Consider the following 16,058-nt stretch of genomic DNA (forward strand, 5'->3'; position numbering starts at 1 on the left):
TTTTTTCTCCCCCAGTCTTTTTAATCTCCTTACAAAGGGTGTATTTCTGTGTGTTGAGGTTGCCGATAGGCCAATTTTTTTCCCCCCCCGTCAGTCAAACTTGTGTGTAAAATGGCAGTACATGTATCAGGTGACTGGGAAAGGAGGGCGATTGGGCCACTTCTGGGGGCCGGGGAGGGCATCTTAAAGCTGAAGGCTGCCCCCCGGTTTTTTCAAGGCAAAGAGAAAGCATCAGCTGGTCCATCACCTCGGTGCATGTGGAGTGTGATGTGCAAACTCTCCATGATTACCTGCCATCCAATGAAATGTAGACACATATGGAGGAAAATCCTGATAACATCGACACAAGGTGTTTCATTCCTGTGATGCTACATGACTCCTATAAGACTGAACATGTGGGGTGACCCTGATCTTTCATGTTATAGGAATTTGTATGGCATTACAGTAGCAATTCTATGTGTTTGATGTGATATCAGTGGCACAAGAGTTTACAGTGCGTAGTTTATGGTGTCATGTTATAATGGTACCTTAGTAAAATCCTAGCATACATTCCCATTCGGTAACATTTCTTGTTGCCTTAAAATCATTTCCCGGGATTCTTTCCAGTTTGATTTACTTAGTTCCAACAGTATGACATTTAATGGTTAAGTAAATACCATCCTGATGGTTCCTGCTTTAATTTAAAGGCCACCATCTGATGAAATGTCTATAGGAACAACATGTTTTATTACAGGGAATATGGATCAGTATTCAGATTAAAGAGAACGTTCAATATGTGGAAAGAAAAATGGACACATCAAAACTGAAATTGAGGGACATTTGTAATGGCAGTAACTGCTCTATATAGCAATTTTAGGATTTGTTGTCTAGTAGGGCATAATATAGTACGGGATGCCCTTTTGAACTGCAACTTGCAAGTGTTTTTTATAGTCCAATAATCTGCTGATTGTTAATGTATAGTATTGTTTGATCTAGATCATTTCACAAATACTGAAAAATCCCATTACAATTTGTGTGTCCTATAGTCCAAGAATGCACCTCATGTATTAGCATGTGTTCGGGTCACAGGGGTGGCTCTTTATTTCTCTAAAAGATAATCAAACCCTTTGTGTGACACGGACACTTACTGCTGTGCTGACAGTATTTTCTGAATCCTCTTAGACTCTTCTAGCCTGTTAATTATCTTTGACTCAGGACTCCAGTGTACGCTTATAAAAGAGAGACACACACTGGGGATTTTCAAATCCCAAAGATGTTCAGTTTACAATTATATAAAACTGAGAAAAAGCAGCAAATCCTCACAAGTGAGAAGCTATGCTAGAAAAAGCGATTAGTGAATTATAAAAATAGCCGTCGATGAATCAGTTAATTGTTTCAGCCCTATTTGCTCTCTGTGAATTAAGTCAATTTCAAGGCTGATTTCAAAAAGTTGTGGGGAAATGTGTTGCGTTGAGCTGAGAGGACATGACACATGCAACGATCTTAAATGAACAACACTGACAACATACTGGACAGTATATGGAAACACAAATACAGTTGTTATTGCATGTAGTCTTGTCCATAGAGAATATTAATGTGTTGCATTACAAGGACAGGCTATTATACATCAAAGGGAGTGAAGTAAAATATAAAGCTGATGCCTAATTCGAAAACATGGAATTTCAAATAACACTTGAGGCAGATTCAACAAAGGCTGCTTTTCAGTCGTCTCTGTGCTGAAAAGAGAAGCACATGCCATGCTTTTGACTGGCAAGAAATCAATTTGAGGGTTGAAGAAAAGCCTCATACCAACAAAAGAGCAAATGTGAGTTTGTTTGCTATCACAGTTATGTATACCTAGAGTGAAATGTTTTGAGGACATAAAAAATCATTATGGATCGAAAAGACAAATATATTCATGATAAAACGGAAATGGATGCCTAGAGGAGGAAGCTACTGTACATCATGAAAAGACGGAGTAGTACTGGAAGACCCACAGACGCTGTAAAGTGGGTCACACTTTACCACCGCTGTTCTTAATTAGAAAAAAAATCGCAATCCACTAAACGCCTTTAGGTTTTATCAACCACTTCAGCAGTACATTAAATGGAAATATCTGCTAAACTGACTCTCCTCCATTACTTCCACAACATTAATGTTTATTTCTCACCGCTCACGATTCTTGTGTGTTTTCTCGGTAGCATGAGAGAACAGATTTTCCAGCCCATCAGTTCGTGATCCAGTGTGAAAGAGAATGTCTCTACGTAGCGGGCCAATTATAAACACACGCATTGCATTCTCTGTAATAATGTTGCATAATAGGGATTAATTTTACATGAGATTAGCAAACAAATAAGGCTGTGATCTTCAGCAGATGGAAAGTATAGCATCTGTAATGACAGATAGGAGTATTTAACTGTCCAATAAGCATTACTCCAACCAACGTCAGGTATTTAGACAGTATACATTTGCTAATTTCCTCGTCAGTTTAAACCCAGGGGAATCAGTTAAAACTAGTTTACAAAAACACTGTATGAAAGGCCATTTCTCTGCATGTTCTCTCCTGCAGTGTGCCCATTCTGAGCCGATCCCTAAATACTGCAGTGAGGAAAAATAGCAGATGAAGGAAGGACAGCTTCTGATGTCCAAAGAACATTTATTTTCAAATGTAAGTCCATTATAAATGTGATAGTTTGATGTGTTTCACTTGCATTAATAATTGGTATCTCTATATTCAAACGCTAATCTGTATAGAGTCTTAAAGGTCACCTATTATGCAAAATCCACTTTTTCCTCTTTTTTATACATAAACATGTGTCCCCTCTGTATAAAGAGATTCTTAAAGTTTCAGGAAAAAAGATTTGCTCGCTTTTTGTCCTGATCCATATCCGTCTGAAAATGAGCTGATCAGATTTTGGACACTTTATGATGTCATAATGATTTTTTGGCTTGTGTAACCTGAATCTCCTCTTAGAGCACCATTGTGTTTATTTTAACCAAATATCTCTCAGAGGGGTGTGGGGAGTGGCTCCTTATTTTCATCTAAAGTAAAATACAGAATCAGCACTTTTGAAACAGGGCTGAAACAGAGGGGTTTGTGGGATGCTACAATGATCTGTTTGGTATTTCGAGCCAAACACTTCAGAGACATGTTTTTTATATATCGGAGACCTATAATATATTGATGAAAAACAGTATAATAGGGGACCTTTAAGTCTTGTTTTTTTTATTATTATGTTTTGTTAAATATGTTCAAAGAAAGCACAAGAACCACAGTTACAAAAATGTACATATTGATATATATTTGACATATATTTGGGTTAAATCATAGAATGTAACAGAAAAGTTGTGCTTCTCATATGCACACTAACTTAAATAAAAATAATACTAATAATTTGAATACCTCTAAGAGAAAAACAATACTGTACAATTTATCTGGTTAAAAAGTATGAAATAAAATGTAAGTCGTAAATTCACATTTAATGCCTATCTTCCTAAAACTTTTAATAAGTCAAGACATTCTTTCATATTGAATTAAGAGGATCTGAAGGACTGAAACATTTTAAATTAACCTAAACCAAATCCTTTCTGCTTCAGATCTCCTGATGGCCATGGTACTAACCTCTGCCTATTTTTCTGTATTAATCACTATAACAGTCCCTGAGCCAAACTGGGTGGCATGTGATTGGTCAGGAGTCACGGCTTCATACATGATGCACAGTTGAGAGGATCCTTGGTGGTGTTGGTGAATCCAGACAGGATGAGGGAGGCGGGCTCTCGCTCCACCACCGGGCTCTCCTCGTTGTTCAGGATGTTCTCCACCAGGCAGCGTGCCGCCTCCTCGATGTTAGCGTTTTCCTGAGGGAACGTAAAAGAAAACAACTATAAAGCAATCAGTTGTGGTGGCCTTGCTAAGGATGGCACTGCGCTGGTAGGTCCACCACTAAAATATGTCAACAACATTTTGATGGGTTGCTGTGGAGTTTTGTACTTCCCACAAAATAAACCCTACTGACTATTCATCTAGTGCCATCATCAGGCCAAAATGTCAATTTTCACGACTTTTTTATGATCAAATACCTCCAAAAATAATGATAAATCCATGAGCCTCAGCTATAGTTCGAGTAAAGCACTGATCAAAAAGCACTGCAGTGTCTTAACGTCTCACAGAGCTGAAAGCATGGGTGTAAACCAGTGGTTCTCAAACAGGTGGGGCTTGAAAAGGCCCACCTGTTCCTCATCGCTCCAATAAAATGGTAGGCCAAGCTTAAAATGGTCAAATGTATCGTTCTATAACAGGGGTCTCCAACCTTTTTTAGGATGAGAGCTACTTTCACAAAATAAAACAAGTCGTGAGCTACTTTTACTCCTCTTTTTTTTGTTTTTTGCAGTGTATATATTTAGCACATTTTAACATTGATGATAACATGATATGCTGACCTTTAACCTTTAACCTTTGTGTGCTGTTTGGGTCTGTGGGACCCATTTTCAGTGTTTACTAAAAGAACATGTATGCAATTTAATTATTTTAACCTGCTTTATTTGGGGGTGGACCTAACCTCCTTTAGGGGGGTCCGGGGGCATGCACCCCCGGGAAGATTTTCTTTTAAATGTTGAAGTTAAATGAATTTATGGATACAGCTCTCAACACTCAGATGAAAGGGAGCTGTATACTTTTCAATAATCCAAACATCTTTAGAATATGATCACAACCAATAAGAAATCATTTAAACTGGTTTATTCTTATCTTATGTTACCTATAGCATTCTTTCTTTCTATTTATGCATATTTTACTAATCACTCCCCTTTTCAACTATTTTTCTTTTTACTGTCCTATAGTACACATTGGAATGATTTCTTACTTTATTTTTTACAGCTATATTAAATAGATAAAGGTGTGCTCTCTAGCTCTCTCTCTCTCTCTCTCTCTGTCTCGCTCGCTCACAGAGGCTGTGTGCTCCTCCGTGGCGATGACGGCTTGCGTTAAAAAATAATAATAAACATAGGCCTATTTGTAAAGTGGGGGGACACAAACGGGATTTCGAAAAGTGTCACAGTTAAACTCCTTATGAAGTGGTGAGGTGCCGCTCCACATTGCTTTTCTTCCCGACTGCAACACTGTTGTGTGTGTGTGTGTGTGTGTGTGAGAGCGTTTCACATGTGTGTATGAGAGATTTTTTACATATGTCTGTAAATGATTTTGGTTTCAGTTGTGTGTGTGTGTGAGCAGGCTCGGATTGGCCATCGGGAGATTCGGGACTTTTCCCGGTGGGCCGCTGCCTTTGGTGGGCTGCTGCCTTCGATGGGCCGCTGGCTGTGGCATAGGTGGGCCGTGGACTTTCACAGCGCCGCTGCACCGGTACCGCATCCGCAAACACCCACCGTTGCGAGGCTCCAGCGGCACTGGCAGGTCCGGCGCAGCGGCACAGTGAAAGTCCACCGCCGTTGCGAGTCTCCGGCTTTAACAGTCCACTACCGCCCGCGAGGACCCAGGTTCGATTCCGGCCTGAGGTCCAAAAAATGTATTTAAAAAAATAAAAATAATAATAATAATCTCCCGTTCATCGCGTCCATTCGCGACCCACCTATCACATCTCTGCGCCCCACCAGTGGGGCGCGCCCCACACTTTGAGAAACGCTGGTGTAAACTAACATTGGAAAATATTGGAAAGGACTATCTTGACATTTCAAATTGCAAACAAATAAAAGGAGATTGACATTTTAAATCCAGCTTTGAGAAAAATCAAAGTCACTGTGGAGAACTCAACGTCTAAGGGAAAACTTTTTGGGGCTCACGTTTCAAGTACTATAAAATCAGTAGGTCGGTGATTTCAACATGACCTAGAGAACCATTCAATGCTAAGAACATAACACTGTTTGAAACACTTATGTGTCATGTTACATCATACTGTATACTTAGTTTGTACTGTTTGACCAAGGCCTTCACTTTACCTTTGCTGACTCACACCAATGTTTATGTCATGCTAAAAAATGTAAGGGTGTGTTTTCAACCAATAATAGTCTGACTTTTGACTACTGACCAGCTCCCTTTTCATCCTGACCTCGCCTTCGTGTTCACTAACTACACTCCTGTCTCTGACTCGCACCCTGGTGTGTAACTCATTAGATGGGCTCTGAACGGGAGGAAAATACAGAAGGTTACTTCACACCAGACTGCAGACATTCCTCTGTTTCTCTCTTGAGAGCAAGGTAAATAAGGTTTTCTCACTTTTAGTGTTTGTACTGAACACCCTTCAGTATTTACCAGAATCATGTGTCTGTATTTTGGGCTTTTGTTGTAAAGCATGGCTACGGTTTAATATGTAGTTAACCTGACTGTGTAAATAATGTTTAGGGAAGATGAATGTGATTAAGTCTTTGACTCAAGTTAAACCCCTGACAACTCTTTCCATTTGGGGTTTATACAAAAAAATACTTTTAACCTTTTTATATTGACATACAGTAGATATCGCTATATTAAATTATTAGTGATAATGTAATGTTACTACCTCCTCAATCTAACTCTAAATACCTTTTCCACTGATTTGACTTCAGAAAGGTGCATCCAAAGTCACGTACCTTAGCGGAGGTCTCGAACCAGCCAGCGAAGCCGTTCTCCCTGCAGAAGGAGTCCAGTTTGGGCTGCTGGGAGCCCAGCTGGTCTGACTTATTGGCCAGGAGGACCACTGGAACCGGCCTCCCATGGTTTAGGGTCACCTTAGGGAGAGGAAAGACATGTTAAAGGGGACCTATCATGCAAAATGCACTTTTGTACATCTTTTATACATGAATATGTGTCCCCGGTGTTTCAGGGAACTCACCAAGTGTCAGAAAACACAACCCTCTCTATTTTCCTCCATACCCAAATCTCTAAAAAAGGGGCTGCAACGGATCTGATAAAAACTGATCCAGATTTGAACACTGTCCTGACGTCAGGACAGTGGCGCTACGGCTATTGGGCCAACTCCACCAATCAGGAGGAGACAGCCACGGCCATTGCCGTTCGAAAGCGCTGGAGACGCTGTAGTACATATGCCAGGCCAGTAGATGGTGCTGTTCTCACATAATCAGCCCTTGCAAAAACAGAGCTAAACATTTTCAAATTGAGCGAAATGAGGCATGGCTAAAATGCATGATCTGTTTGGTATTTTGAAAAAAAAAAAGTATAAATATGCCTTATATAGGTATGGTCCTACACTATATTATTATAATATAGCATGATAGGTCCACTTTAAGGGATGATTTTAACAACTGTAATTAAGGCTTTTAAAAATTGAACCGTAGGAGAAGGTGTTGTATCTATTCATGACCTTTTATACTATAGGTACAGTATGTATTTCCTTTCACATTGTCACTTTTCCTTTACATTTGTTAATTTGTTATGATGAACATATCTGTTGTAACCACTTTAAGGTGTCAGAATGATTCAAAAGAAGTGCTTGTTAGTTGGTAAAATTACATCTGAAACCCCCTATCCTTACACCTTTGCTATGTTGGTACTCACTATTATTTTAACCCAAGCTTTTGTTCTTCTACTTTTTCCCACTATTCTGTCCCTTTTTGCTAGTATGAGTGCTTCACCATGTCCACCAGGATGGATTGTCCCAAAATATGGGCCATTTGAGTAATTAACACCCCTCTGGCTTTAAAGTTAACACTTTTTGCCTTTGTACATGGTTGGATGACAAGCAGTACAATATGTGACACAGTATTGAGGTGTGAATTTTGTAAATAGAGAGAGGGGGAGAGGGGTCCATAAGCATCGACTGACAATTTAAGCAGTTCCAACATTGTACCTTTTACCTCCGCTTTGTGCACATTTTCTGCATTGCAGCTTCAAGTTTTCAAACTATTTTATTGAGTCCCAGACTGTGGAGCTTTCAACAAACACACACTTGTGTTTCTGACAGCTGTTAAACCTACTAGCAAAATCACACTTTGAATTTGTTCCTATAGTACATGAAACCAAGGTGACTACAACAAGTTTTGAACTACTGCAATGAAATGTTGGACATTTAGACTGAAATATAGATGATGTGTATTTACATATATTCATTTATCCCTCCCCTAACCTTAACTGTAACTTGGCATACATTGTTGTGGGTGTTCGCTGAAAGTGACAGAATGACAGGTTAGAAGGAAAGGCCTTAGTTTGTGCACACCTTGGAATCCAGGTCGTCCTTCCACTTCAGCACGGCGTCGAACGTGGAGGCCCTTGTCACGTCAAACACCACCAGAGCTCCCACCGCCTCCCGGTAATAGACACGAGTCATGTTCCCATAGCGCTCCTGCCCTGGGATGCATGGTACAGCCAATCAGACACACACAAACATTTATCTAAAAGGAACCTTTTTAGAGTCTGTAAAAATCGAATCAACTCATATCATGGTTTATTAGTGATAAATAAAGCAATGTTGTGTGTGTACACTGTTTGTTTATTCTGCAGAAGCACCCATCATGTGACTGATATTATCAGCATGGGATCAGTTGAGTCACAGCCAGGCACAAGATCTACATTCCTCGACCAGGCTTCAAATGACAGGGAGGGACCAGGCATCCAGCGGGCACAAACACACTGTCCCTGTGTTCACATCTCTCACTGCATAACTGTCAATCCTATCGACTGATATCACTGAGTCATAACAGTAAAACAAAAAAAAGTGTATTTTAGTGCAGTAGATTGTTTCAAGACACTTTTGATTGTTTTAGAAAGCAAACATATTTGAGGAATGGCAAAAACAAGACATCCTGGACTCAGACATTGCTTAATAGGCTAAATTGGAGATGCAGTACTGTGTCAAACTACCATTTTTTCTAATGTTCCTACATGATTATACTTTCCTAAAACTTCCCTCAAATGCATTTCAAAAGCGTATTTCTTGGAGGTTTAGGAATGTACAGATGTTCACAGCTGCTGAAGCTTTTCTTACCAACGATCCTTAAACTAAATGTTCCTACAGTAAACAAATCCAGCAGAGGTTTATAGTTGAACGGTCAACTGATGCCACAATAAACCTGTAATTCAGTATGTAACAGTTTGACAGACCTGCTATGTCCCACAGCTGCAGGCGGATCACAGTGTCGTTGTCCCACTGCAGCACCTTCAGGGCGAAGTCCACCCCGATGGTGGCTCGGTAGTGCTGGGAGAAGATCTGATGCACGTACCGCTTAATGATGGACGTTTTCCCCACTCCCAGGTCTCCAATGACCAGCACTTTGAACAAAAGTTCCTGCTGCATAGCTGCAGCTCTGCACACAAAAAAAAAACTCGTTGGAGAATTATAGTAACTTTATGAAGGTTCCCAGGTATCCCAATAAACTGTAAACTAGGTATAAAGTCACACCTAGCCTAGAAATGATGATTTTTGACTAGTAAGACATGTTTTTTTGAGTATAAAACACAAACAAAAAAGAAGATATGATCCAATATCATCGAGATTTGCGAGATAAATTGTCAACCACCCGTTTAATCACACATGACAGTCTGACTCCGTTTACCTCGCTCCTGTGAGAAGCTCCACCACACATGTTATTAACTGGTGCTGCGTTCAGCGGTCGTCGTAAAAAGTCGCCTGTGGAATTTCAGAGCATTTTCTACGGTAGGTTTACGCAAAAAGTACAAGTATTAATGCAACAGTACGTACTTTACTTAGCTGAAAGTATGGGTTCATATTAATTTGCAACCAGAAAAACACCCTGCTGTAGAAAAGTGAAGTTGCAGTAAATATAAAAGTTTGATATTCGTAGTGGAAAAAATCATGTTGGAAATTGGTGTAATGATCCCATATAGTATTTTCCTATTTAATGTTTAGTTTAATATGTCTAGTTTAACCAGGTTAGATAAATAACTAAAATGAATCTAACAACACATTTGACTATGAATTGTTAAATGTGTGTAGGACATATTTTATATCCGTTTCTATTTTAATTTGCAATGTGCTAAAGTGTATCTCCCAGTATAGGGATTAGCATATTTGATAATGATATATTAATTTCATCAAATGTTCGTGTTCGCTCATTTCGTAATTACGGTATTTGTTCTCCCACAGCCTTTGAAAGCAGCAGCCGGTCCCCGCCATTGTTGCTGCGCAGCTCCGCGTGCAGTTACGGTAGTGGTGCTGATGAGGGCGAGGAGGAGATGTGATGCTGCTGCTGTTTCCTGCTGCCATTTCCTACGCGGATCTTCACGGAAATATCATCAACAGTCTGAAGAAGCTGCAGCTCGGATCCTCAGTCGGTTTGCAACAGGCTGCTTTAATCCGTCATTTTAAAAGAGTCACGTGCTGATGGTGGATAGCAGGCCGGGTTAATGATGCATGTTTGTGTTCGGTTATTCCTGTAACACAACCACTGCTACTGGAAGATCGTTTTTAGAAGACCAAATCATCGATATGGGGTTTGCTTTTTACAGCTACTGAGCTATTAACTTTAAGGTACGTTATTATTGACATATGTTACCGCATTTGTATCCTGAGTGTAATCGTTATTGTCAATACTCACACTTGCATTAAGCTAAATGGGTTGGGCCTCATGAGTCAAGTGATTTACTCTTTTTTTTAATAAACCTTGAAGGATATCTTAGACATTGGAGGTCTTCTAGCATCAGAGGCAAATATCGGTTATCAACTAGCAGTCCTGTTTAGCAGCCATCTCTCCATTTAGCTTATGTTTGGCTAGCTTCAAGGACGCCCTGTGTGTTATTGCTGCACAACAACCACCTCTTATCCACATGGGGGCTGACTACGCCAATGTTTATTGAGTTCAAGAGGAGTGGCCCTACCCCCTCCCCCTCAAATTAGATCACCCAACTGTAAATCACATGGACCCCGCTGAGGGGGTTTGGGTCTATTACTCTCCCCTCATGGTGGCGGCCATAATCCAGGAATAATCCATGTGGTCGTCACAGTTTGTGGATTAAATGCACATTTGTTTTTTAATCGGAAACTATTTAAAGACTTCCTCTAATTCTTAAGAAGAGGGTGGCATTCTGTAGTGTGTTTCATTGTCTTTAGAGGCTCTTGTGTGGGTTTGATCAAGATTTGTTTTAATTTAATATAATTTTTCCCCTTAAAATGTTTGATATTGTTGAGACAATCTGAAACAGTCAAAGATTTTGTGAGACACAGCCCACACCATTTTGTATTTGAGTATCAAAATTGAGCATAGCTAGTAGATATGGCTCATAATTCAACTTTTGGACAAGGTTTAATTTCAGTTGTAGTTATCTTTGTTTTTTAAATAGATGCATAATAGCCTGTCAAAACAATATGTTACATCGTAATATGGATTAGATGTGGAACATTTATGTAACTCATTTTGTCAAAAGGTGGATTAATTTTTCAAGAAATCATCTCATGTTCCTGTGAATATGATCATAAACTCAGTGCCTTTATGTTTGGATTGTTAGGCAGAAAATACACTTAAAGCCATAACATGGATGACTGAATGATTTTATTTCCCCACAGATTTTATCAAGGTGAGACATGGAGACAATATGGCTTTATCAGTTCCGTCTGATCGTCATCGGAGACTCTACGGTCGGCAAGTCGTGTCTGATCCGGAGGTTCACTGAGGGCCGCTTCGCCCAGGTGTCGGACCCTACGGTGGGGGTGGACTTCTTCTCCCGCCTGGTGGAGATCGAGCCGGGCAAAAGAATCAAACTGCAGATCTGGGACACAGCGGGACAGGAGAGGTTCAGGTAAGGCCAAGCTCCTTATTCCCTGTTTGGACTTTCTCTTCATCCATCCACAAACAGATATTATAACCTACACACACACAAAAGTCACTCAGATCTCTGCTGGTTTTACATGCATTTATTTTGTGTGTGTTTAAGTTTGCTTTCTTTGTATAAATCCACACAACACCAACATAACATAAACACCTCTTGCTCTCAATCCCCCAGCCTTGTCCAGATCCTGTTGGATGTCTCCTCAGATGGGCAATAAAGATACATTTGTTCAAACCTCAGTTTACAGTATATACTAAATGTCCAGTTTACCAGCCCCAACAGTGTGTAGCCGGTATTGTTTTCACCTTGTGAGCCTGTGTGTTTGTGTGTGTGTGTGTGTGTGTGTGTGTGTGTGTGTGTGTGTGTGTGTGTGTTATACTGGTAAAAAATGGTCCTGACATACTATACTATGACACATTATTAAACATGAACTCCCACCGTTCAAATATGTAACTATACTAGGATGTCTTGTAATGACACACTTTACTATGATATTGTGTAAACATTTTTACAATATACTTTACTTTGGACCTTTTATTGGCACATTCTATTATAAAGTTTAGTTTTTTGTCTCTTAAATTGTCATAGTATATTATCTCCGAACAATCTTCACAAAAAATAATGAGAACAAAACAATAAAACATTAATATACAGACAACAGGCCATAACGGGGTATCAAATTCTTATTTCTATATAAATTCTGAAACTGAATATCCCATTTTTCTCCATTTTATACATGCCATTGAGCCATCATACTTTGCATTTATCACATGTACATTTGCAGAATCTGGCCAAAAAAAGATGAATGCATTGGTTTGGGATTATTATTTTCAGAACAGAAAACAAAGTTAGTCTTACACTCTCTCTCTCTCTCTCTCTCTCTCTCTCTCTCTCTCTCTCTCTCTCTCTCTCTCTCCCTCTCTATATCCCCCCCCAGGTCCATCACCAGAGCGTACTACCGTAACTCAGTGGGGGGGCTCTTACTCTTCGACATCACAAACCGCCGCTCCTTCACCAACGTCCACAACTGGCTGGAGGAGGCCCAGAGCCACGTGCAGCCGCACAACATAGTCTTCCTGCTGGTCGGGCACAAGTGTGACCTGGAGGCCCAGCGGCAGGTGAGCCTCCAGGAGGCAGAGAAGCTGGCCGGGGCCTTCGGGATGCGCTACGTGGAGACATCGGCACGAGAGTCCATCAACGTGGAGAAGGTGTGGAGGAGATTTCACTTGTTTTCAGATACAAGCTCAAGAATAGCACAAAAACATTGGCTAGGGGTGACACCTGATTAGCTTATCAAGCTTTTCAAGGCTTTACACTTAAATAAAGTACTTTCAAATAAAACTGAACTGAATTCAACATTTGTTATAGATTCTAAACCAAGTCATTATTCTGTGAAAGGTTACACATAGGAGAAGTAGAATTACATAATCATAGTAGAGTTAACACAAATAAACTATAGAAAATAAACAACAGCAAAGTAAATTCCCAAAATAAAATGTAACCTTAATTCTTAGCTCCTGGATTATCTGGAAATTCGTTTTTTCAGATTTTTTAGCACTGGTGATTTACATGGAATCTGATTTACTGTGTTTCACAATATAGGTCCTATATATTATACAGAAAATTGACTGAGGCAGTCAAGATCTGAGTTGAATTAAAAGTAATTTCTGAACTATTTAGGCAAGCTTTAAATCTTGTGTCAGACTTTATAAACATTTCCCAACATTGCATCCTGTTGATGTCTAAACTGACATAAAAGTCATTTTACAAAACAAACAAATAGATGTAAAGCTTAAACACCAGCTGCCTTCCTCAACTCACATAAACACTTGTTTGCAATTATACTGTGCAAAAATCCCTTTTATGTCAAATACATACATACATACATTTTTATAAATGTCCCAACATTTACTGTATAGGGTCTCAATACTTTAATGCTATTTATGTCACTCAGTTTCTCTTAAGTTACTTCCACTATTTTTTTATCCATGGTTGTGTACCTATTTGTCTTTATTTTTGTCTTTTCACTAATGTGTGCTTTTCTTTTTTGATTATTGCTGGCTTTTTTTTACCTGCTATGCCACTTTTGCTGTAACACGTAACCCCGCTCTGGGACTAATAAGTAATCTGATTACTTTAAAATCCCCCGCAATCTTTTTTTTTGCTTCTTCTTCTCAGGCGTTTGTGGATCTGACGAGGGACATCTTTGCGCTGGTACAGAGCGGGGACATCAAGATCCAGGACGGCTGGGAGGGCGTAAAGAGCGGACTTGTTCCCAACACGGTCCACTCCTCCGAGGAGGTCACCAAGGGCAACCGGCAGTGCTTCTGCTGACTCCCCCACTGCAGCATGGGGGGCTGATGGGCGGCCATACTTCAGAGGACTCCTTCTGAAGGAGCTCTCTCTCCAGCCTCGGCTGCACGCAGACCACTTTTTGGAGACTCGTTCTATTTTCCCCGCTCAGTTACACACCTTAATTCTATAAATAAGACATTGTTTAATCCTTCTGGTGCCTGTTTTTGGCTCTTTGTTGATAGAAGCACAAGCAGCATCCTAACCCCGTTTCCTGTTCTGTGTGCATGTGACTGTAATAATCCTGCAGACCCTCAACACTTCAGCTTTACTGCACATTCAGCCTTTCCTACAGTTATACTCCCGTAGGCAGTTATATGTTGTTGGCACACATCTCTTAAAGACTGATACTGTTAGTGTAATGTGTTTTATTTTATATTTAAACCTGAATCAGTGATGCAGAGACTGAGCCATGCCTCTTCCTTTTCATGTGTAATACTCTGAATAAATTGCAACCTTGTACAGATACGTAGTGAGAGAGACGAGACAGAAACTGCACCTCAAATCCTAGTGACTTAATACAGGAAGAGGGTGAAGGGTGATGAAGTCAAATTGAACCAAAGTATGACACCTGGCTGGACTCTTCGTTGTGTATCTGAAGGAGTTTGTTAAAATGTAGAAAAGGAAAAGCTACTGTAGCTGCTCACTGATTACCATTACAACCTGATCATAGTAAGGATTATTTTTAAATATAGTTATACCTAAATTCATGTTTACTACAACTACTGTGTTAGTTTACTGGTCAGCACCTTAAAGCCTTTAGTATGGAACCCCAAGGTGTTCAATATTTATTTAAAAAATAATAATAATCATATGCCTATATGTACAATACACAGGCTAAATAAACCAACAGTTGATTTAGTGAAATTACTGAATAAATGATTAAACAACTCATTAGTTTGACATGTGATCTTATCGTTCCTTTTTTTCGTTTTTCACTAAGTTTTTAGTTGATAAGGGTAATTTTCTCAAATATTTCCTTACTTATTTTATCATCATTTCATCGTATTGTCTAATTTTAATAGCAGCTGTTGTGCTAACTTAAACAATGTGATCGGCTAAAAGGTGAGATATTTTTTTATTTTACACAATGTATTTGTGTAATTTGTCATAATGACTTGTCTTTTCGATATTCAACACTTTGGGGCTCCGTACTGATTTCAAAAGTCTGTTTAAACATATTCACAATTAACACTTAACATTACACGATACCTTCTGGTCACAATCTCCTCTCACACCTATACCTAATAATTTAATTCAATTAATCAACTTTAAGAGATGCATGCCTCCATTTTGACCCACATTTTCCAAATAATTAAAATCATTTAAATTGTTTGATATACTGTTAATAGCCATTGCATTCAGTTCCTGGGATCTCATCAGAAAAAAGCAGAGTTAATGAAGATACAAAACTGTATGTGAAACACTGACGGATTTGAAAAATGTGGATTATTTGAACCCCGATTGGTTGCTCAGACTAGGACAGATTGTTGGCATTCATATTCACTAATTCAACAGTTTAGGAATAAAGATGAGTGAGTTCATACAGTGTAACAGTCCAGTGGAAGAGTCTCCTCAGAGTGCCTTTTGGAGGAAAGAAGCCTAACTAGCACACACAGTCATCTTCCTGTTCAAAGATAAAACTGTATTAAAATAACTGAATTGTAGGGTGGTAGGAAATACACTGGTGTCACATTACACACAACCTGTAAATAATTAGTTTGAAACCAAACCCTGACAAAGCCGACTGTTCGATGTTGTTTTGACTCTGGGATTGTTATAGCACAAGTGTCATCAATAATAAATGCCTGGAGACATTAATAAAGATTTGTCTTGTGCACAAAATTGGAGGTACGCTGCTCTCTTTACCATATTACTACTGCTGATACTGTTGTGTAACCACCAGAACCGGAAGTAGACAGACTCAATGTTAACAGTAATACTGTCTGCGACCACTAGAGGGCAGCCTCAGTGTGGGGGAGCTTTTTCAACACATGTT

General features: G+C 39.5%; 2 protein-coding genes across 2 annotated transcripts; one reads left to right on the forward strand and one right to left on the reverse strand.

The window, feature by feature from the left end:
* Positions 1-3,419: 3,419 nt before the first annotated feature.
* Positions 3,420-9,218, reverse strand: rab38c (RAB38c, member of RAS oncogene family). Its single transcript, XM_034140318.1, has 4 exons — positions 9,026-9,218; positions 8,142-8,272; positions 6,559-6,696; positions 3,420-3,837 (listed from the first exon to the last, which is right to left on the reverse strand). The coding sequence occupies exons 1-4, from the start codon at positions 9,216-9,218 to the stop codon at positions 3,676-3,678; spliced, it is 624 nt and encodes a 207-aa protein (XP_033996209.1). The 3' UTR covers positions 3,420-3,675.
* A 909-nt stretch (positions 9,219-10,127) lies between these two features.
* LOC117490165 (ras-related protein Rab-39B-like) lies at positions 10,128-14,209 on the forward strand. The gene is made up of 4 exons (XM_034139778.1): positions 10,128-10,412; positions 11,445-11,677; positions 12,645-12,915; positions 13,886-14,209. The coding sequence occupies exons 2-4, from the start codon at positions 11,463-11,465 to the stop codon at positions 14,039-14,041; spliced, it is 642 nt and encodes a 213-aa protein (XP_033995669.1). The 5' UTR covers positions 10,128-10,412; positions 11,445-11,462; the 3' UTR covers positions 14,042-14,209.
* The last annotated feature ends 1,849 nt before the right edge of the window (positions 14,210-16,058 follow it).

The sequence above is a fragment of the Trematomus bernacchii genome, unplaced genomic scaffold, assembly GCF_902827165.1.
Source record: "Trematomus bernacchii unplaced genomic scaffold, fTreBer1.1, whole genome shotgun sequence".
In the NCBI taxonomy this organism is placed as follows: domain Eukaryota; kingdom Metazoa; phylum Chordata; class Actinopteri; order Perciformes; family Nototheniidae; genus Trematomus; species Trematomus bernacchii.

What these genes read in the sequence shown, in the direction of transcription:
- LOC117490165 (XM_034139778.1), top strand. Translation starts at nt 11,463, where the DNA reads ATGGAGACAATATGGCTTTATCAGTTCCGTCTGATCGTCATCGGAGAC. An exon ending in GCGGGACAGGAGAGGTTCAG is followed by an intron (nt 11,678 to 12,644) that starts GTAAGGCCAAGC and finishes ATCCCCCCCCAG; the next exon opens with GTCCATCACCAGAGCGTACT. An exon ending in AGTCCATCAACGTGGAGAAG is followed by an intron (nt 12,916 to 13,885) that starts GTGTGGAGGAGA and finishes TCTTCTTCTCAG; the next exon opens with GCGTTTGTGGATCTGACGAG.
- rab38c (XM_034140318.1), bottom strand. Translation starts at nt 9,218, where the DNA reads ATGCAGCAGGAACTTTTGTTCAAAGTGCTGGTCATTGGAGACCTGGGA. An exon ending in AGGACGACCTGGATTCCAAG is followed by an intron (nt 6,697 to 8,141) that starts GTGTGCACAAAC and finishes CCTCTCCCTAAG; the next exon opens with GTGACCCTAAACCATGGGAG. An exon ending in GGTTCGAGACCTCCGCTAAG is followed by an intron (nt 3,838 to 6,558) that starts GTACGTGACTTT and finishes ACGTTCCCTCAG; the next exon opens with GAAAACGCTAACATCGAGGA.